The sequence below is a fragment of the Pristiophorus japonicus genome, chromosome 10, assembly GCF_044704955.1.
Source record: "Pristiophorus japonicus isolate sPriJap1 chromosome 10, sPriJap1.hap1, whole genome shotgun sequence".
NCBI lineage: Eukaryota > Metazoa > Chordata > Chondrichthyes > Pristiophoridae > Pristiophorus > Pristiophorus japonicus.
The window spans coordinates 161729525-161752045 of NC_091986.1; the positions used below are offsets into that span (position 1 = coordinate 161729525).

Here is a 22521-nt window from a genome sequence, read left to right on the forward strand (position 1 = left end):
ACTCTTAACAGATTTGTCAAACACGATTTCCCTTTCATAAATCCATGTTGACTATGATTTTCTAAGTGCCCTTTTATCACGTCCCTAATAATAAATTCTAGCATTTTCCCTACTACTGACACCATGCTAACTGGTCTACAGTTCCCTGTTTTGTCTCTCCCTCCTTTCTTGAATAGCGGGGTTACATTTGCTACCTTCCAATCCGCGGGGACCGTTCTAGACTCTCAAATTCTGGAAGATCAAAATAATGCATTCACTATCTCTGTAGCCACCTCTTTTGAAAGCCTAGGTGCAGGCCATTAGATCCAGGGGATTTGTTGGCTTTTAATCCCATTAATTTCTCCAGTACTATTTCTTTACTAATACTAATCTCTTTAAATTCTTCATTCTCACTAGATCCTTGATTGCCCACTATTTCCGGAATGTTTTTTGTGTCATCTTCCGTGAAGAAGACGCTAATGGTTGGTTGAAGGGAGTGTGGGATGCCCAAGTGGCCAGAGTTGGAGGATCACAGAGTTCTGAGAGGGTTGTAGGGCTGGAGGAGGTTATAGAGCTAGGGTTGGGTGAGGCTATGGAGGCATTTGAACTCGAGGATGAGAATTTTAAAATCAAGGTGTTGGTGGTCCAGGAGCCAATGTAGGTCAGCGGACATAGGGGTGATGGGTGAGTGGGACTTGGTGCAGGTTAGGATACGGGCAGCAGAGTTTTGGGCGAGCTCAAGTTTATGAAAGATAGAAGATGGGACGTGGGCCGGGAGAGCAAGTCAGTCTCCCTAAACGTCTCTGTCTCCCTTTTCTCCTTTTTAAGATGCTTCTTTGACTAAATTTTTGTCTATCCTACTTAAACACTGAGCCAAAGAAGAAAAGATTGTTTGTATTTTCCTTCTGCCTGTGAAGTACTTCCATTAACCATGCTTTATAAATGCAAGTTGTTATATAATCTTCCAAAGTGCTCTCGATTCACTAATTATCCCTTTTTTTTAGAAATTGAAAATGTAACTGCATTATTTAAGAAAGATGAGAGATCGGAAAAACAGGAAATTATACATCTGTTAGTCTACAATCTGTTATGGGAAAGTGATTGGACTCTGTAATGGACAGAGTGAGCACTTAGACATTTGAGCTGATTAGACAGAGCCAATATGGATTTGTAAAGAGTAGGTCATGTCTAATGAATGTAACTGAATTTTTTTGAGGCAGTGACTATAATAGTCGACGGGGAATGTCAATGGAGATAGTTTATATGGACTTCCAGAAGGCATTTGATAAGGTTACACATAAGAGACTGTTAGCTAAAATTAAAGCTCATGGAATTGAAGGCAAATTGTTGACCTGGTTAGGAGATTGGTTAGGCGATAGAAGACAGAGTGTGGGGATAATGGGTATATACTCGAAGTGGAATGAAAGGACGAGTTGTGTCCCATAAGGATCTGTGCTGGGGCCTCAACTATTCACTATATTTATTAATTTTGGATAACACAATAGAGAGCCATATATCAAAGTTTGCTGATGACATAAAGATTAGTATAGTAAGTAATGTAGACCGACGCATAAAATTACAAAGAGACATTGATGGATTAAGTGAGTGGGCAAAGCTGTGGCAGATGGATTTCAACAGCTAAGTGTGGGGTCATCCAATCTGGACCAAAAAAGGATACTGTATATCCAAGTATTATTTAATTAGTGAAAAGCGGGTAACAGTGGCGAGCCAAAGAGATTTACAGATCACTAAAATGTAGTAGTGTTTCCTCTTATTTTTTTTCCCCAAGCGTTGGTCCCTTTAACTGGCTGCGCGGCCCATTCACATTTTCACGCATGCATGCTTTACTCCATATAAAAGCTGGCAAGCAGCCTGCGTGGGATCTCCAGACCGCTATACAGCCATGCAGCTTAACAGGAACATTGGTAGTCATGTCCAAAAAATGATCAAAAAGGCTAATTTATGTTAGCCTTTATAACTAGAGGGCTAAAATATATAGGGGGGGATGAAGCTACTGGTTTGTGTCACTGATCATATCTATGTCAAGAAATTTCAAAGCATTAATGCCTAAAGACAATATCCCTTTTCGACTTTATAAATCGAGTTCAAGACTCAATCCACTTGTTAATACGGATTCTTTTTCCCTCAATCTGTTTCAGCGAATACACTGACACGTGAACACCTCTTTGCCTTTTCTGTAAAAGACCTTTATTGAAGATTCTCCGGCCGGCACTTGTCAAGACAAAGGGACACTCTCAATCAGAGCCTGTTTACCTTCCCCTGGACAAGCCCCTTTTCAGCGCGAAAAGCACAGTAGATATACATTTTCAAAACAGAACACATTCGATTAGCACTTAGTCCATCCAATCCCTTTCTGCCCCCCCCCCCGAGTACGTCCAATGGCAGGCAAGAAAGTCTCCCAATTAGGGCTGGTGTCTAACCCAGTTAGGGTTAGTTATAGCTTTGCTACACTGTCTTCCCTTATCAGTAAAGAACCCAATTAGTTTCCCTTCCTCCTTATCAGTAGAAGCTATTACTTTTCCCTTCCTATTTAGGATTGCTTTCTTTCTTTGTGCTGTCTTGGGCTTTCTCATGACCGCGTCTAACCTCAACTTCAACTCTTGGTAACCCCTTTTTTTTCTGTTGATTCTGCAGTTGTCTGCATCTTGACATTTCTTAAGCTATTTTCCCATGATTCCCTATTTCCGTCCTTTTGCCACCTTCTCTATCCATCTACCACTTTCGCAACCCTTTTACACATTCTCATTCCCCCCTTTTATCATTCCATGATAACCCTGGTGCTTATTATAGGAGTATCGCGTTTAACCGTGCGCATTCTCTTTCCTGATCCTCCTGTGAGTCCGCCTCGAGCCTCTTCGCGAGGTCTTATCAATGTCTGTTTAGGTTCTCACATCGTATCCTGTCGGAATATTATTGAATTGATAACTTCTGGAGTCTTGGTACAAGGCCGAAGAGAGGCCTTTTACCTCCTTATGGGCCAGTGCAGGAACCAGCACTTTAACCCTTGTCCCACTGGTTCCCCTAATGCCAAATTTTTCTCTTACATTTCCCCCCTTTTGGCCCTTGGCTATACGCCAAGCTGGCCATATTTCCCAATAACTATCTCCCTGTAGGCAAGTTCCAGATAGGTTCGTTCACCTGGGTGGCCATCTCCCAAGCTTCGGGACCTCCTGAAACCTTCCCACAGAGTTATATAAGGTAAGTCCTTCCTGTAGGACTGCTTAAATTTTCATCCCTTATGGCCTTAATCATAGTGCGTGCTCTGACTTATTGTTTGGCCTGTTTAATTCGTGCACATGTTAATCCCATCATGACCATCAGAACCAGACCCTGTATTACTACAAGTACACGTGATATTATTCTTATCCATGGGTGAATTTGAATATTAAGTCCAATGTCCCACAGCTTTGAGTACCAGGGCTGATCAGCCAGCATTGCGTTAGTGTATCTCTGTAAGTTGTCTATTTCTTCCATCAGCCGGACATACTGTCGTCTTTGATTCTGGATTCCTTGCACCAAACGTAATTGTTCCTCATTTAGGTCCGGTATCTGTTTGCCTTGCGGTTCCCATACCGCCTCTTCGTACCCCTCTCAGAGGGTATCCGTGATTGTTCCGTCGATGATTTCCGTTGTCTCGGGATGTATATGATATCCGTCTATGTCTATTTCTTCCTTGGGTCTGAAGCAGAAGTTAGGAGTAATGAGGACACGGGGTGACTCCTCCCCTGGTCTTAATGGTTAAGTTGGCTGCCCCCGTGCTCACGCATCACTTTCCGTTCCCTTGCGGGGCAGCGATGGTCTCAAGATCGTGTTCGAGAGGAGTGATACTCAGCATGCATCCGTTTGTTTGGTGGAATCTGCAATCATCATTCGTCATTCATGGCGTACCTCGACATCAAACCACTTGGTTAATTTTATAGCAGTCAGTTATATCAATGCCTTTGGTACTATTGTTAATTTTAATCACCCGTCTGGCAGGCTGATGGTAACGTAACCGAGTTTGGTTTCTCATTTCACCAATATTATCGATCTGATATAAGGGGTCTCCCTTTGTTACATCATACTGTGGTATGGACAAATCCGATCATATTCACCCACCCAGTAATGCATCTGAATTTCGGCACCCATTCGTGACTATTCCTTCGTACCTCGCATGTGTTATTTTTTTTATCTAGAGTCCAATTGTTAAGTATGCTGTTCGGAATCCAATCTGGTATGTCTCCATTCTGGAGTTGCTCCAAATTATGTTGTACCTCACTTAATATCCAGGCCCCATACCCGGAGCAAACTATTTCAGCCTGTAATCGTTTACTTATATCTTTCCCCATTGCGTGGATCAATTTTATTGTCTTGGCACTTCGGCAATGTATGGGCCACTTGTAACAGTTCCCCTTCCGCGCCATCTCCCAACCGCACTTGTAGGGCTTGGTTATCCAAGTCCCTCCCACTAAACCACTCAAGACTACGCCATTAAGTTGTTAACCCGGTTGTATATTGCCTACAGGCCTATGAAATTCATTGTCATAACCCCTGCCGCATAACCCATGCCTAGTGTTTCCAGTATTCCCCTTTTTTTTTCGACCTTGCCCTATTCCATTTCTGACATTAAATCTCAGGGTAGTGGGTTCCGGGCCTTCAAGGATCCGTTGTGTCAGGTTCTGGTATAGACTTATAGTTTAATTCCCACAGAAGCTAGGAAAAATGATATCCATTAGATTTAGGATAAGTAGTTGCTGACGCACCCCAAATTATATCCTTTCTTTAGATTCTTTTATTACTAGCCCCCCCCCCTTTGCTCCGTTCTCTTCCCACCCTTCTGTTCTTGCGGGGTGGATTTGGCTGCTTGTTTGCAGCTTCGTCCGCCCAAGCATGAGCTTCTAGAACTGAAATTCCGTCCAGTTGGATTTCTGCGCCCTTCCCCTTTTTGTCCTATGAACTTGCTCCTGTCCTCTGAATCTACTGGCGCCCATGGCATCGGCAGCCTGCTGCATTACAACCTTACTTAATACACTATACATAGCCATGCATTAAAATAAGTTCTGTCCTTGCTCCAGTCCTTGGCTGCTGGGTTGCATATTTCGGCAGTCAAATTAAACAAAGCTAGTTCATGTAGTTGTGTCTTTCCTGCGTGTGCTATATCTCTCGTAGTCCATCTGTATTATCCGCTGCCTGCGTGGGCCTTAAGGTTCCCAGTATCCTGAGTCTCCAGAGTCGAAGTAGCTGCTGCGCTCCCATCTCGGTGAGTGTTTTATCTGCAAATTTTAAACAGATAGCCTGGTCGTCACCAGGTGTTAGGTTCTGGTCTACTCATCTTTTATCCATGCATGTTGCGGTCACTTTGTAAATTCGGAGGTAAAATTAGGTTGGGTTTGTAGACGACACTTGCCCACCGTGGGGTACATTGGCTCTATTGCCATAGGTGATGGTGCTATGGCTGCGCACTGCACTATCCGTCTGGCCCCGTTTTTAAAAAAAAAAATCTCTTCCAGCTTATTTATCTTAGCTTTTAACTCTTGAATTTGTTTTGTTTGAGTATCTTTCTTTTATTTGTATCAGGCGAGTATTATTACATAGGCTAGTTCTGTTTTTATTTTTATTCTGACTATCGCACCATTTCCTCTGTTAGGTGAGTCTTTTTTATTCTATTAAGAAATCCAAATTAATAATGTCCAGTATAAAACAACTGTCAATGGAAAGGGTTAACTCCTTTACAGGTTTGTAAGAAAGCCTGATGTCATTACGTGACTTCATGTAATCATCCGAAAAATTCTTTTTTTTTAAGTCTTTGTGCCTTCAAACTTGCTTAGAAATTTAGAAATCCGTTAAAACAGCAGAAATCATTAGTAAAGCCGTCATAATAAAAGTCTTCTTATCAGGGAAGACGGCATTTTAGAGTAAACTCCAATGTTTTCTTAACTTCTAATTGCCAAAGATTTTTTTTTTTGATTGACTTAAAACGAGACCACACATTTTTAATAGCTATTTTGTTTACTGAAATCCAATTTTCACACATGCTGTGTACATTCTAACATTTCGTTTTATTTTACGGTCCCGTTCACTGGGCAAATCTTGTGTTTTATTTCTCTCTCGGCACAAAATCTAAACATCCGTGCCAGTTCCATTTTCTATAAGAATTTTAAAATTCAGTAAGATTCTCTAATTCCCAGTTTTTTTCCTGTGCTGAGTTCGCATAACTTAGATCTTTTCTCCTCGTTATCTTCAAAACTCTCTTGCTTGTTTAGACTGTTCGGGACTTTTCTTGATAAACAACGTCCATTTTGGAAATCTTTTCAAACTGCAGTGAAATTTTCTCGTAATTTAAAATCATTATCACTGTAGAGTGTCTTTTACCTCTTCCAATTTTTTTCCCCTTTTCCTAATTAAACCAATATCTTTTTCACAGCAAACATCAACTAGTATTTAGTAAGTTATGTCTTTTTCCATCACAAACACATTTTTTTCAGCACTTATTTAGTACGTTACATTTTTTTTTCAGATCTCCTTTCTTCAAATTAGGTTTTGTATTTTACACGGAGGGCTCGTGACTCCATAAATTTGTTAATTTAAAATCATTTGTTTACTTTCAAAGTGGCGTCTTTATCTTTTTCTTTTCTCCATAACTAGAATGGAGTCCAGCAATTAGGCTTTGAGGGCTGCTTTTCGTTATCTCAAAATGCTCCAGTTTCAAAGTCGTTAAAATGTCTCTTCTAAACTGCTAAAGCTTGCTGTTTTTAACATTTTTCAAAAGTCCCTTTTACACCATCGCAGATAACTCGCCACTCGCCCAGGAGTTTGACCTGATCCCTGAAGGTATTTCTAGATTGTTTCCAAACCCTTTAGTTTTATATCTCCTTTTTTCTTTAAGAGATCAGATTTAATTTAATAATTTTTTTTTTTGAATCCACCTCAGTATTTTGCTGTGCCTTCTCTGAATATCTCAAAATCCCAATTCAAACTTTGTAATTTCAATCTTTATTTAAAACTTTTTCTTGAGCTAGAAGCTTTTTTTTTTAAAAGGCATTCTTTATCTCATTCCGAGACTAAATTTATGTCTTTCAACCCAATGTCATCAATCATTGCATGTTTTCTTTCGACAAGTAAGTGAGTGTGTCAAATAAATTCTTTTTTTTTTTTCAACCATCGGGACCATGTATTTTTTATCTTTTACTCAACAAACCTATCCTTTGTGCATTTCCTAGCTCCGTAACTTATCATCCGAATAAATCCACACCTGCGTTTCTTAACTTAAAATGTCTTAAAACTTCCCACATACAGGACAACACTACAAAGGGTTGAAAAAACTTTCACTCTGTTTGGAGAAATGGGTGGAGCTAAAATAAACAAACAGCTGCTCCACTCCTCCAAACAGGCTTTTTAAAAAAAAAAACATGAAAACATAAAAATTCATTCCGCAGTCAAAAAATCACACAAGTATTCTCATTCAAAAACATTCACAAAAGTCTCTCTTCATTCAACAAAGCTTATTAATTGATTTTTTTCTTTGGCCGGCTCTATTTTTGGATCCATGATTGCCCATTCCCACGTCGCCCCGCGGTAAAGAAATATTTTATCCTTACACAATTCCTTTTATCCTTACACAATTCCTCGCGTCGCCCCGCGATTTAGTTCTACACAATTCCTCGCGTCGCCCCCCGATTTAGTTTTACACAATTTCCCTTTTCTTCCGCGTCGCCCCGCGGTTTTCCGATTTGCGTCGACGCGCGATTGTCTATTTCTCTATCCCTCCGCGTCGCCGCGCGATTTAAGTCCAATCAGTGCCTAGACGGACTAAGTGATATATACAAAGTCGACGTCGTACCTGACTTGGACACTTATTTCCTAACTTAAAAGATATTCGCCAGATTGACCTGGATCTCGTTCAGACGCTCCCTGAGAACCAACGAGTGGCCAAACTTGCCTCAGACTTTTGGAACTGAAGGAAACTGAAGTGGTATTTTAAAGGGTACTCACTCCAGTGGCCACTTTACTCCCGTCTCGTCCAAGGCTATTCTGGCTCTTAATTCACAAGCTTTGGGCAGCCGTCCGTTGAGATCCCACTTCTGACACCAAATGTTAATACGGATTCTTTTTCCCTCAGTCTGTTTCAGCGAATACACTGACACGCGAACACCTCTTTGCCTTTTCTGTAAAAGACCTTTATTGAAGATTCTCCGGCCGGCACTTGTCAAGACAAAGGGGCACTCTCAATCAGAGCCTGTTTACCTTTCCCTGGACAAGCCCCTTTTCAGCGCGAAAAGCACAGTAGATATACATTTTCAAAACAGAACACATTTGATTAGCACTTAGTCCATCCAATCCCTTTCTGCCTCCCCCCCGAGTACGTCCAATGGCAGGCAAGAAAGTCTCCCAATTAGGGCTGGTGTCAGGTCAGGTTAGTTATAGCTTTGCTACACTGTCTTCCCTTATCAGTAAAGAACCCAATTAGTTTCCCTTCCTCCTTATCAGTAGAAGCAATTACTTTTCCCTTCCTATCTAGGATTGCTTTCTTTCTTTGTGCTGCCTTGGGCTTTCTCATGACCCGTGTCTAACCTCAACTTCAACTCTTGGTAACCCCTTTTTTTTCTGTTGATTCTGCAGTTGTCTGCATCTTGACATTTCTTTAGCTATTTTCCCATAATTCCCTATCTCCATTCTTTTTCCACCTTCTCTATCCATCTACCACTTTCGCAACCCTTTTACACATTCTCACACTCTGAGGGCTACAAGAAACAGGTTGGTGCGGGGAGACTTTTGATCGGGTGGGGGGGGGGGGGCGGGGAAAGGAGGAGAGTTTCTTTAAATGATTTAGAAAAAGAACAAGCTGCTCGAATTAGAAAAGTTGTCCCTAGATTGTCTGCTGACGAGAGCAGTAAGAAAAACGGTCAGCACCATCAAAATTAAATTTCTGATATAAATGCTAAATGTATATTTTATGAAGCTTTATATAGTGGAATGTGTAAATTATGCAAAAGTTACAGTACAAGATCTGTATTAGTTGTTGTGAAGGTGTTTAGTGCTTTGCAAGGTCCTCTGACGTTTCCCCCCCCAAATCTCTGGCTACCTGCGCCTGTCCACAAGGTTTTTCTGAGCGGATACATATGCTGGCCTAAGTTAGTTTGGAGTAACTTTTCGCTGTATAAACTTGCTTAACTGGCCAAAACAGGTGTAAGTGGCTGGTAATGCCCCCTTTTGGAAAAAAAAATTGAACTTAAAAAGAAACTGAACTAACTCACTGAAACTGGAGCAAACTAAATGTGGAGAATTGCGATTTTTAAGATACTCCAAAAAAAACTAGTTGCTCCAAAAAAATAGGAGCAACTCCTGTCGAAACTTGGGCCCAAAAAAATCCAGCAGATGGGATGAAAGACTTGTCTTTATATCTATCAGTCTAGGCTGGATTCTAGAAGTCGAGGAGCAGTTCTAATCACTGCAGCACTCACTTTGACCTACATGTATTGTTTGATGATATTAGCTCTCCTTTACAAGTAATCAGTATTGCAAGTCATGTGACAATGCAATATTCTAACGCAATGCCTATACCAATGTAATCTTAACAGTAGTTGCGTGAATTGTGCAGAATTAAAATCAAGTTTGAAGTAGTGTAATTCTAAAATAAAAGATGTTCACGGCCAAACTAGGCTTTTACAGGTTATATAAACAATACTTCCTTGAATATTTTTGCCAGCTTTGTTATTTGGAGATAGTTTGAATAAGGATTTTTAGATAAAATACAACAGCAAGATCCATGTAAATAATTGTGCAAGCAGAACTTATAAATATTGATGAGTACCATCAACTAATGCTGTCTTTTCTAAATTAGTAATGGCCTTCAACCTTAAAATGTGAAGGAAAATATAAAATAAAACTGTTACATTGGAGCAATCCTGTTGGCCAATAGTAAACATGCTATCCTTTTGAATTCTGACCACTCCTTTCTAGATATCTCATTGGCCAGCGGAGATCATGTACTCTCCCAAATGTTAGTAACAGTTTTAAATAGTATTGTTGGTCAGTATACATCATGCTGCTTTGTTTTTCAAGCAATCTCATTGGCTGCAGGTAAGATTGTGACTGATGTGTGCTTGATTGGTAGGACTCTGGATCAGTGCTGGTAAATGTCATGATTTGCCAGGTTTGTGTTTATATGGTAATGATGGTTGGCTCCTATTCGATTTTGTTCACCTAGATTTTCTCTATATATTATCCTAGTTCTAGCTCTTGAGGGTTCTGTTCATCAAATCCCACTTACCTGGCTCCATTTGCTTATATTCCGTCTCTCTTATTCAGATTCTTGGTAACTAGCCTCTGTTCTGCTCTTGTAGCCATGTGTTGATCTGGCTGGCCCGCTTAAGCTTCTGATCAATGGTGACCTCCAGGATACCGATGACGGTGGGTGGAGTGGGGGAATAGGACAATATTGAAAGTCAGAAGATCATGGTTGGTCGTTTGCTTTTTGGAGATGGCCTGCCACTTGTGTGGCACGAATGTTACCTGACACTTGCCAGTGACAGATTGGATATTGTCCAGGTCCCGCTGAAGACTAGCGAGCACAGGCTGCTGTATTATTGGAGGAATTGTGAATGGAGCTGAACACTAGATTAATCTACCAACAGCCCTACTCATGATCTTGTGTCGGAAGGAAGGTCATTGAACAATATCTTACTTTTCATTTAAGCAGGTTGGAGGTCACCCATGAATGTCATTTGATTGGAGTATCGGTTGGTTTCTACTCCTTTTTCTGATGCTTGTTTATTTTTGATTTCTGCAGAAAGGGTTCTTCCTGAAATGATAACCTGTCGTTTCTCACAATAGATGCTTACTGACCTTGATATCATTTTTGATCTCGAAATGAGCTTCCACCACATATCCCTGCCATCTCTAAGATCGCCTATTTCCATCTTTGGAACATTGTCCGACTTCACTGCTGCCTTAGCTCATCTGCTGCTGAAACCCTCATCCAAGACTTGTGTATCTGTAGACTTGACTATTTCAACGCACAGCTGGCTGTCCTCCCATGTTCTAACCTCTGTAAACTTGAGGTCATCAAAAACTCTGCTGCCCGTGTCCTAATTTGCACTAAGTCCCATTCACCCATCACCCTTGTGCTCACTGACCTACATTGTTTTCAAATCCCTCCATGGCCTTGTCCCTCATGTCTGTAATCTCCTCCAGCCCCACAACCCTCTGAGATATCTGCGCTCCTCTAATTCTGGCTTCTTGGGAATCCTTGATTTTAATAGCTCAACCATTGGTGGCTGTGCCTTCAGCTGTGCTGGAATTCTCTTCCTCTTGGCCTCTCTATTCTCCTTAAAGCCTACCAAGCTTTTGGGCATCTGCCCTAATAGCTTCTTATGTAGCACGGTGTCAAATTTTGTTTTATAACGCTCCTATGAAGCACCTTGGGACGTTTTACTATGTTAAAGGTGCTTTTAAATAAAAGATGTTTTTGTTTCTCAAAATTTAATCTGAATACCTTTTTTTTTAAATGGAGATTTTTTTTCTTGTCCATATTTCAAACAACTGTGGAAATGCTTACCTCCAGTAGGTTGCTTTAAGAGATACAGGTACAAAAGTGGTTAGCCTTCTGATCACTAACTGTTTATCCTCCCATTTTATTACAGCAATCCTGGTGTTACAGGAGGATTTAGTTTTGGAAATCTTGGCACCACAGCTGCAACTGCAACCACAACTGCATCAACGTTTGGGGGCCTTGCAGGTGGACTGTTTGGGCAGAAGCAAGCTACTGGATTCTCGTTTGGAGGTACCTCAACAGGTAGATTAGAATTCTTATTGTAGATTTAGCCCCCAAATTTATGCTCTTCTGTATTGCTGAAGTAACTTTTATACCACAAAGAGGACTTGCAAGGTTGCAAATGCATGCTACAACAATAGTGTTGTTCAGAACATGTAGACGCGTTTTATTCAAAAATCAATCTGGGAATTCTTTTGGTGACAATGCTGACTGTGATTGTATTTATCCTACTGCTCTGTCCATGTTCTGCCATCAACCACTGTCTATTCTCAATCAAAACCCAACGTGAATTTTGCTTGAGAAGAATTTCTTGCATTTGCTGAAAGGTTTGCAAGGAAGAATGTTTGAAGCCAGGACATTGGACTCGCATAAGAAACCAATAGATGGAATAACAAAGATTCTAAATTTGCATATTCTGGAAGGAGATCAATGAACCAAAGGTTCGGATGAAGACAATCCCATCTTGTGATCCTAGAAATGTCAATACGGTAGGAGGGCATTTGGCCCATCATGCCATTTGCAACCAAATGAATAGCAAAATACTGCAGATGCTGACATTCTGAATTAAAAGCAGAAAATGCTGGAAATACTCAGCAGGTCAGACAGCATCTGTGGTGAGAGGAACAGAATTAATGATTCGGGTCAATGATCTTTCATCGGAGCTGTTTTTTTTCCACTGTTTCTCCTGGGAAGGAGTGTTTGTGGTCCTAGAGGGAAGTATGGGAGGAAGTGAAAGGGCAGGTCTTGTATCTCCTGAGGTTATGTGGGATGGTGCTCATGGAGGAGGAGATCAGGTGTTGGAGAAATGGACCAGGGTGTCACGGTGGGAACAGACCCTTCAGAATGCTTAAATGAAAGGAGAGGGGAAGATCTGTTTGGAATCGGTGTTGGGAGTGGCGGGGATGATTCTTTGAATGCAGAGGCTGGTGGGGTGGAAGATGAAGACATGGGGGACCTTGTAATGGTTCTTGGAGGGAGGAGAAGCGGAGGGTGGAAGTAGGGAAATGGGATGGGACATGGGAACAGTCAAGAGCCATGGAGGAATAAGGAGGGCATTTCTTAAGCACTGGTGTGGAAAGTAGCATTGTCAGAGCAGATGCGATAGAGACTGAGAAACTGGGAAAAGGGATTGGAATGTTCTGATGAAAGGTAATCAATCTAACATGTTACTCATACTCAACACAGATGCTGCCTGATCTGAGTATTTGAAGCATTTTCTGTTTTTATTCCACATTGCAACTGTCTACTCAAATCTTTGTTCCCCACAACCTTTTAATAGCTCTCTTGCTGGAATGTTTTTCCTAATTTACTCTTAAATGATGCGATTGAGATAAGGAGATAAGAGCCCGAATGATTGGATGGGGAGATGAGAGAGGTTTGGGAATAAGGGGTATGGGATGGGGTATAATAGGTGTGTGAGATTGGGGTACAGGATAGATGACGGGGTATGGGAGTAGGGGACAGGGGGTATGATAGGGGCATGAGATTGAGGTATGGGATAGGGGACAGGAGGTATGGCATGCAGGATAGAGGGGGCATGGTATAGGAGACTGGTGGTATGGGATGGAGGTAGGAGCTTGAGGGTATGAGATATAGCACAGGGATATGAGAATGACAGACAGAGTGTATGGGATGGAGGTAGGATAGGGGATAGGGGCTATGGTATTGAGAACTGAGGATGTGTGACAAAGAGGTGTTGGATAGTAGTTATGGGGCAGGGCTAAGGGGAAATAGTGGGAATAATTTGATAGCTCTGTCAAAGAATCAACGCAGGCATGATAGGCCAAATGGCCTCCTCCTGTGCGGTGTAATTCTGTGATGGGGCATGGTATGGGATAGCGGACAGAAGGTGTGGGAAATGCAGTATGGGGGTGGGGATGAAGGCACAGTAGATGGAGAACAGAGGGTATGGGATAGGGAAGTGGGAATAATTGGATCGCTCTTTCAAAGAACCAGCATAGACACAATGAGTTGAATGGCCGCCTGTGCTGTATGATTTGATGCTATTCTATTTGATGATTGACGTGCCTTCATTAACTAATCCTTGTAATGCATTCCATTTTCTGATAACTCGCCACATAAAAGCAAGTTCTTCTAACCTTCCCCATTATGCTTTAGTACTCATCCTTCATGTATAGCTCCTTGTTTCCATTTTATTGACCAGTGGAAACAATCTTTTGTTTTTTCCTTCTGAAAAGCTACATTCCCCTGTAACCTACTTCACTTCAGTGAATACAATCCCAGTTTTTGAAATTTCTCCATAACTAAATCCTCTCCTCCTTAATCATCTTTATGATTCTAAATTCACCCTTTTCATAGCTCCAGTGTTCTCTGCACACAAGTACTTTGCTGTAATCTAATCATTGTCTTGTACAAATCTTCATTACCACCTTGTTTTGTATTCAATGCCTCTGTATATAAAATCCTCTGAATTATTAAGCCATGGTATTGAAAGAAAAACATAATTAAGGAATTCAGCTGTAAAATAGTGGTTGCTGCACCATACAGATTGGAAGATCTCACGTTCCATTTCTGATCTGTGCTAGATTATCAGATTTCATGTGCATGACAGTGGATTGACTTTAGTGTCCCCAGATTAGGGAGAAAAACTAACAAACGTTTCTGGCTCCTGAGCACTTCTGCTGTTTGACCATTTTTTTAAATTACAGGGACTACAACGGCGGCACCTACAGGACTAACTTTGGGTAAGTCTAATTAAATGGCAAGGAACTTTGATAAGCTGGTCAGGAGGCTATGTTAAGAAAATAATTTTGATAAATTTCTCCAGTACATTTCTTTCATTAAATGTGACCGTTCATTTGTAACATAATCTGGTCATCCTAATGATTTCATGTATTGCAACTTGTACTTGAGTCAGGAGCTTATTCAATTGATTTTCTAGGAACACCTGCAACTACAATTGCAACAGGTTTTGGTTTAGGATTCAACAAACCAGCTGGTTCAGCAACACCTTTTGCAATGCCTATTGCACCTTCTGCAGCAGGAGGACTGTGCCTTTCATCTGTACTGCCAACATCGACAGCAGGTAAAGGTTTGCAGACTTTGAACTTGGTTCTTCCTCATCATTGTGCTTTGGTGTGAGGATATTATGTTCACACTTGGATTTCCAATGATTTTGCACTGTGTCTCTTGTTCCTCCTCCGCCGTTTAAATGTAAAAGCAGCAAGAGAAATGTCAAGGCACTAGAGCAGAGCAGAGTTTTGGGTAAAAATAAGCAGAGTGGATCAGGAAGGGACAGAGAGGGTAACAAAGTGACTAAGGTGACATCAGGGAAAAATAGAAAAAAGTCAAAGCTAAAGACACTATTTCTGAATGCACAAAGCATTTGCAACAAAATAGATGAATTAATGGTGCAGATAGAAATGAATAGGTTTAATCTAATAGCCATTACGGAGACGTGGTTGCATAGTGACCAAGGTTGGGAACTAAATATTCTAGGATACTTAACTTTTAGAAGAGATCGGCAAATTGGAAAAGGAGCAAGGGAAGTCCTGATAATAAAGGATGGCTCCAAAAATCAAGAAGTAGAATCAGTTTGGGTGGAGCTAAGAAACAGCAAGGGCAGAAAACATTGGTGGGAGTTGTTTATAGGGCCCCACACCGTAGTTGTAATGCAGGGCAGAGTATAAATCAGGAAATTAGAGGTAAATATAACAAGGGTAATACAGTAATCATGGGGTACTTTAACATAAGAACATAAGATTTTGGAGCAGGAGTAGGCCCCTCGAGCCTGCTCTGCCATTTAATAAGATCATGGCTGATCTGATCTTGGGCTCAGCTCCACTTCCCTACCCGCTCCTCATATCCCTTCACTTCCTCATCGATCAGAACTCTGTCTATCTCCACCTTAAATCTGTTCAGTGATCGTGCCTCCACAGCTCTCTGGGGCAGAGAATTCCACAGATTTACGACTTTGAGAAGAAATTCCTCCTAAATGGGCAACCCCTTATTCTGAAACTATGCCCCCTAGTTCTGGATTCCCCCACGAGTGGAAACATCCTCTCTGCATCTACCTTGTCGAGCCCCTTCAGTGTCTTAAATGTTTCAATAAGATCATCTCACATTCTTCTAAACTCCAATGTGTATACGCCCAACCTACTCAACCTGTCTTTATAAGTCAACCCCTCATCTTCGGAATCAACCTAATGAACCTTCTCTGAACTGCCTCCAGTGTAAGTATAACCTTCCTTAAACAAGACGACCAAAACTGTACGCAATACTTTAGGTGTAGTCTCACCAATACCCTGTACAGTTGTAGCAGGACTTCCCTGCTTTTATACTCCATCCCCCTTGCAATAAAAGCCAACATTCCATTTGCCTTCCTGATTACTTGCTGTACCTACTTTTTGTGTTTCATGCATAAGGACTCCCAGGTCCCTCTGAAGTGTGGCATTTTGTTGTTTCTCTCCATTTAAATTTAGTTTTTTTATTTTTCCTGCCAAAGTGGATAACCTCACACTTTCCCACATTATACTTCATCTGCCAAATGTTTGCCTACTCACTAGCCTGTCTATATCCCTTTGCAGATTTTTTGTGTCCTCCTCACAACTTGCTTTCCCACCCATCTTTGTATCATTAGCAAACTTGGCTACATTGCATTTGGTCCCTTCATCCAAGTCATTAATATAGATTGTAAATAGTAGAGGCCCGCAACGATCCCTGTGGCACACCGCTAGTTACCGTTTGCCAACCGGAAAATGACCCATTTATCCCCACTCTCTGTTTTCTGTTAGTTAGCCAATCCTCTATCCATGCTAATATATTACCACTAACCCCTTGAGCTCTTATCTTGTGCAGTAACCTTTTATGTGGCACCTTATCTAATGCCTTTTGGAAATCCAAATACACCACATCTACTAGTTCTCCCTTATCCACCCTGCTCATTACATCCTCAAAGAACTCCAGCAAATTTGTCAAACATGATTTCCCTTTCATAAAATCTCCATAGTGGAGAACCAAGGGTCTAATGAGAATGAGGAGCTGAAAGAAATTAGTGTTAGTAAAAAAAAAATACTACTGGAGAAATTAATGGGACTGAAAGCCAATAAATCCCCTCGACCTGATGGCCGACATCCTAGGGTTTTGAAAGAGGTGGCTATAGAGATAGTGGATGCATTGTTCGTCATTTTCCAAAATTCCAGAGATTCTAGAAAGGTTTCCGCAGATTGAAAGGTAGTAAATGTAACCCCGCGGTTTAAGAAAGGAGGAAGAGAGAAAATGGGGAACTACAGACCAGTTAGCCTGACATCAATAGTAGGGAAAATGCTAGAATCTGTTATTAAGAACGTGGTAACAGGGCACTTAGAAAATAATAATAGAATTGGGCAGAATCAACATGGATGTATGAAAGGGAAATCAAGTTTGACAAATCTGAGTTTTTTGAAGTTGTGACTAGCAGAATAGATAAAGGGGAATCAGTGGATGTGGTGTACTTGGATTTTCAAAAGGCATTTGATAAAGGTGCCACACGAGGTTATTAAACAAAATGAGGGCTCATAGGATTGGGGGTAATATGCTAGCATGGATTGAGGATTGGTTAACGGACAGAAAACAGAGTAGGAATAAATGGGTAATTTTCGGGTTGGCAGATCAGTGCTCGGGCCTCAACTATTTACAATCTATATCAATGATTTGGATGAGGGGACCAAATGTAATCTCTCCAAGTTTGCTGATGATACAAAGCGAGGTGGAAATGTAAGTTGTGAGGAGGATGCAAAGAGGCTTCATAGGGATATCGACAGATTAAATGAGTCGGCAAGAACATGGCAAATGGGTGGAGAAATGTGATGTTATCCACTTTGGTAGAAAAAAAAAGCAGAGTATTTTTTAAATGATGAGAGATTGGGAAATGGTGTATAGAAGGACTTGGGTGTCTCACTGAAAGTTATCATGCAGTTACAGCAAGCAATTAAGAAAGCAAATGGTATGTTGGCCTTTATTGCAAGAGCATTTGCGTATAAGAGTAAAGATGTCTTGCAATTATATAGGGCCCTGGTGTGACCATGCCTGGAATATTGTGTGCTGCTTTGGTCTCCTTACCTAAGGAAGGATATACTTACCATTGAGAATGCAACAAAGGTTCACCAGACTGATTCCTGGGATGGGGAGATTGTCCTATGAGGAGCCATTGAGTAGACTAGGCCTATATTCTCTAGCGTTCAGAAGAATGAAAGGTAATCTCATTTGAAACATACAAAATTCTTATAGGGCTTGACCACGTAGATGCAGGGAGGATGTTTACCCTGGCTGGGGAGTCCAGAACCAGGGGTCACAATCTCAGAATAATGGATTGGCCAATTAGGACTGAGGTGAGGAGAAATTTCTTCACTTAGCGGGTGGTGAATCTTTGGAATTCTCTACCCCAAAGGGTTGTGGAGTATATTCAGGACAGAGATCGATAGGATTTTGGATATTAAGGGATGTAGGGATAGTGCAGGAAAGTGGAGTTGAGGTCGAAGATCAGCCATGATCTTATTGAATGGCGGAGCAGGCTCGAGGGGCCGAGTGCCTACTCCTGCTCCTATTATTTTCCCAGCCTTTGTGATTTAAAAAAAAATGACCTGTTCTACTAGATAATCTATAGCAGTACATTTTGAGCTGAACCCTCGGGCAATATATTTCTGGAGAGATGTCAAGATATCTATGATATGTATTTTGCACAAATTATATATGGGGTATTAATGATTCAAACAAGACATTTATTTTGGAAAATATGAAATTTCATTTAAAAATACATGTAAAAGTATATAAATACCATGAACTTGGCTTTTGATATAAAATACAGTCTAAACAAATTGTTGTTGTGTAATGTGGACACATTTTGGACAATTTTGGGAGGTTTCAATCAGTTTATAACAATTAACTGAAGTTTGAACTTTATAAAGCAAGATGTAATAAAAATTCCAACAGGTGCAACAAGAATTGCATACCAGAAATAATGCTCCTTAATGTGTCTTGTAGCCCTAACTAGGGGGAAGAGGGTGTAACTTGTAAAATGCATAAAGGCAAGCAATTTCACATGCCGCAACTGATTCCCTTGGGCATCAGTTTATTCACTTTACAAGTTCTTTCACTAGTTTCAGATGGAGATGGTACCAGGTCATCTTCAACAATGCAGACATATTGTGCATAAAGTAATATGATTTTTGATGGTTTCATGACTTTGCCAGGTGACGATGATTGCTAAGCTGGTCTGTTTGCATACAGTCCTGACCAAACACCTGTTAGAATTGGTGACGTATTAGATTTGGCAATTGGAACAACCTTACCAATGGCTATCATGGAAGTATGCATTGTAGTTAAAATGCAGCTGTCCCAATTGTCATGAAATTACATATTGGGTGGGTTGCCATAGTTTTCTAATGCCGCCTCTTGTTTTTGTGTGGGATGGCACAAAACTTTTGAGTTGGCGTAATTGTTCCACATGGTTTATCCCTACACTGTGCACAGAGAATACTAATTGGCTACCTGATGTAGGATAGAGTCAAGGCTAATGCACACATCAGTGTAAATTTAAATTGAGCACATATGACTATAGATTGTGAAAAAGCAAAAAAAAATTAATATAAATTTAAATCATAGACATAGATCGTCTACAATTTTGAATGAGCTTTTTCTTTTACATGGTCAGAAATAATTGACATTGAAGAATAAGCATTGTGAAAAACAATTTGGTTATTTTGAGATGGTTTCTTTCAGAATTTATTAATACCTAGTTCTCTGCAGGTGCTACAGGATTTGCGTTAAATTTAGGTGGAGCACCCACAGCCACTGCATCAGTACCAACAGGCCTAACATTGGGAGGGGCTTTCCCTGGTTTAGGTGGTGCCCTCTTTCAGGGAGCAAACACCTCCACTGCAGGTCAGTATGCTATTCTAGATTGACAGCTTTCATTATTTTGTGTGTGCGTCTGTATGCAGTTTAGTTTGTTGTTAAATATATCAATTGAAGCTGAAAATATGAATTTCTATAAACTATGAGCCATATTCAGCATTGTTTAGTGTGACATCAAAAAGACAGCCATGAAGAGGGATCTGATTTGAATGCACAGTTTGAAAACCTGTTGTTTAAAAATGTGATATTTAAGTGCTGCTTTAACTGATATTGCCACATATTTTAGTTAATAAAGATTTCCTGCTATGTGGTAATTGCTCATATTTATCATGGTCACAGTCACTATGATGTCATTTGTGATTTTCATGAGGACTGTTTCAGTGCTGTGGCAGAGGCAGAAACCTGATTGGAGGGACCTCCAGATTATATGTTCAAGTCTTGGAGTGATGGTTCTATGTGCATTAAAAGCACAAATATCACTAGATTTTGTTCATGTGGTTCAGTTGGTAGCGCTCTCACCTCTGAGTTAGACGATTGTTGATAGAAACTCCACTCCAGCACTTTTTGTGGGACCTTGTGAAAATTAACTGCCAAAATTGCCTGCATATCTAGTGACTATGTGATTCATCAGTTATGAAGCCCGTTGGAATGTCCTGATGACCCAATAAGGCACGGTATCAATGCAAGCTTGTTTCATTTGTAAAATGAAATATTGAAGTAGAATTTCTTAGACCAGTCTTTCATAGCCATTAGCCATTTTACCCATTAGCTGTGGGATGTTGTGACACTGAACTAGATCTGCTGGTAGGGTTATGCTGATCCTCATGTATTCTCTGCTGATCACTACTGGAGGCTCCACTGAAAGTATGTTTATGTCCATATTAGTGAAAGATAGGGTTAGGTTTAGCTGTTGCGGCCCCCCTTGGAAAAAATAAATTATTGGCAATCGCTTTGAAAGAAAAACAGGTGGAAAATGGTCACTTGGGTGAGATACCAGAGAACTGGTGTCCCCTGTGAAAGGAGGATCAAGGGAGCAGGAGATGGATTTTGTGGACAAGATGAGCATTAGAGAGGGCATGTGAGAAAATAGGAGCAAAACTAAAGAAGGATGTGAGTTCAGGGCTTGAGCAAGGAGAACCTTGGTTTAATGGGCAAGGAGAAAGGAGGGATGTGGCAGAGGCAGCTGACTGGATAGTTTCAATCTTAATGACCAAGGAGTCTATAGAAACATGGAAACGTAGAAAATAGGTGCAGGAGTAGGCCATTCGGCATTTCAAGCCTGCACCACCATTCAATATGATCATGGCTGATCATGCAACTTCAGTACGCCATTCCTGCTTTCTCTCCATACCCCTTGATCCCTTTAGCCGTAAGGGCCACATCTAACTCCCTTTTGAATATATCTAACGAACTGGCCTCAACAACTTTCTGTGGTAGAGAATTCCACAGGTTCACAATTCTCTGAGCGAAGAAGTTTCTCCTCATCTCGGTCCTAAATGATTTACCCCTTATCCTTAGACTGTGACCCCTGGTTCTGGACTTCCCCAACATCGGGAACATTCTTCCTGCATCTAACCTGTCCAATCCCATCAGAAGTGTATATGTTTCCATGAGATCCACTCTCATTCTTCTAAATTCCAGTGAATATAAGCCTAGTCGATCCAGTCTTTCTTCATATGTCAGTCCTGCCATCCCGGGGATCAGTCTGGTGAACCTTTGCTGCTCTCCCTCAAGAGCAAGAATGTCCTTCCTCAGATTAGGAGACTAAAACTGTACACCATATTCAAGGTGTGGCCTCAGCAAGGCCCTGTATAACTGCAGTAAGACCTCCCTGCTCCTATATTCAAATCCTCTCGCTATGAAGGCCAACATGTCATTTGCCTTCTTCACCGCCTGCTGTACCTGCATGCCAACTTTCAATGACTGATGTACCATGACACCCAGGTCTCGTTGCACCTCCCCTTTTCCTAATCTGTCACCATTCAGATACTATTCTGCCTTCCTGTTTTTGCCACCAAAGTGGATAACCTCACATTTATCTACATTATACTGCATCTGCCATGCATTTGCCACTCACCTAACCTGTCCAAGTCACCCTGCAGCCTCTTAGCATCCTCCTCACAGCTCACACTGCCACCCAGCTTAGTGTCATCTGCAAACTTGGAGATATTGCATTCAATTCCTTCATCTAAATCATTAATGCATATTGTAAATAGCTGGGGTCCCAGCACTGAACCTTGCGGTACCCCACTAGTCACTGCCTGCCATTCTAAAAATGACCCATTTATTGCTACTCTTTGCTTCCTGTCTGCCAACCAGTTCTCTATCCACGTCAATACATTACCCCCAATACCACGTGCTTTAATTTTGCACACTAACCTCTTGTGTGGGACCTTGTCAAAAGCCTTTTTGAAAGTCCAAATACACCACATCCACTGGTGTTCTCTTGTCCACTCTACTTGTTACATCCTCAAAAAATTCTAGAAGATTTGTCAAGCATGATTTCCCTTTCATAAATCCATGCTGACTTGGACCGATTCTGTCACTGCTTTCCAAATGCGCTGCTATTACATCTTTAATAATTGATTCCAACATTTTCCCCACTACCGATGTCAGACTAACCGGTCTACAATTCCCTGTTTTCTTTCTCCCTCCTTTTTTAAAAAGTGGAGTTACATTAGCTACCCTCCAATCCAGAGTCTATAGAATGTTGGAAAATGAGCACCAATGCATCCACTATTTCTAGGGCCACTTCCTTAAGAATTCTGATTTGCAGACCATCAGGCCCTGGGGATTTATCAGCCTTCAATCCCATCAATTTCCCTAACACAATTTCCTGACTAACGAGGATTTCCTTCAGTTCCTCCTTCTCGCTAGAGCCTTGGTCCCCTAGTATTTCTGGGAGGTTATTTGTG

At 41.1% G+C, this 22521-nt stretch overlaps 1 protein-coding gene across 2 annotated transcripts in view; it reads left to right on the top strand.

The window, feature by feature from the left end:
* nup58 (nucleoporin 58) overlaps positions 1-22521 on the top strand; it is a 69862-nt gene that overhangs the window by 2645 nt on the left and 44696 nt on the right. For both annotated transcript variants that reach the window (XM_070892251.1, XM_070892252.1), the window contains exons 2-5: positions 11622-11773; positions 14422-14457; positions 14655-14798; positions 19499-19633. In XM_070892251.1, the coding sequence (XP_070748352.1) occupies positions 11622-11773; positions 14422-14457; positions 14655-14798; positions 19499-19633 (467 nt within the window). The remainder of the gene's footprint in view (positions 1-11621; positions 11774-14421; positions 14458-14654; positions 14799-19498; positions 19634-22521) is intronic.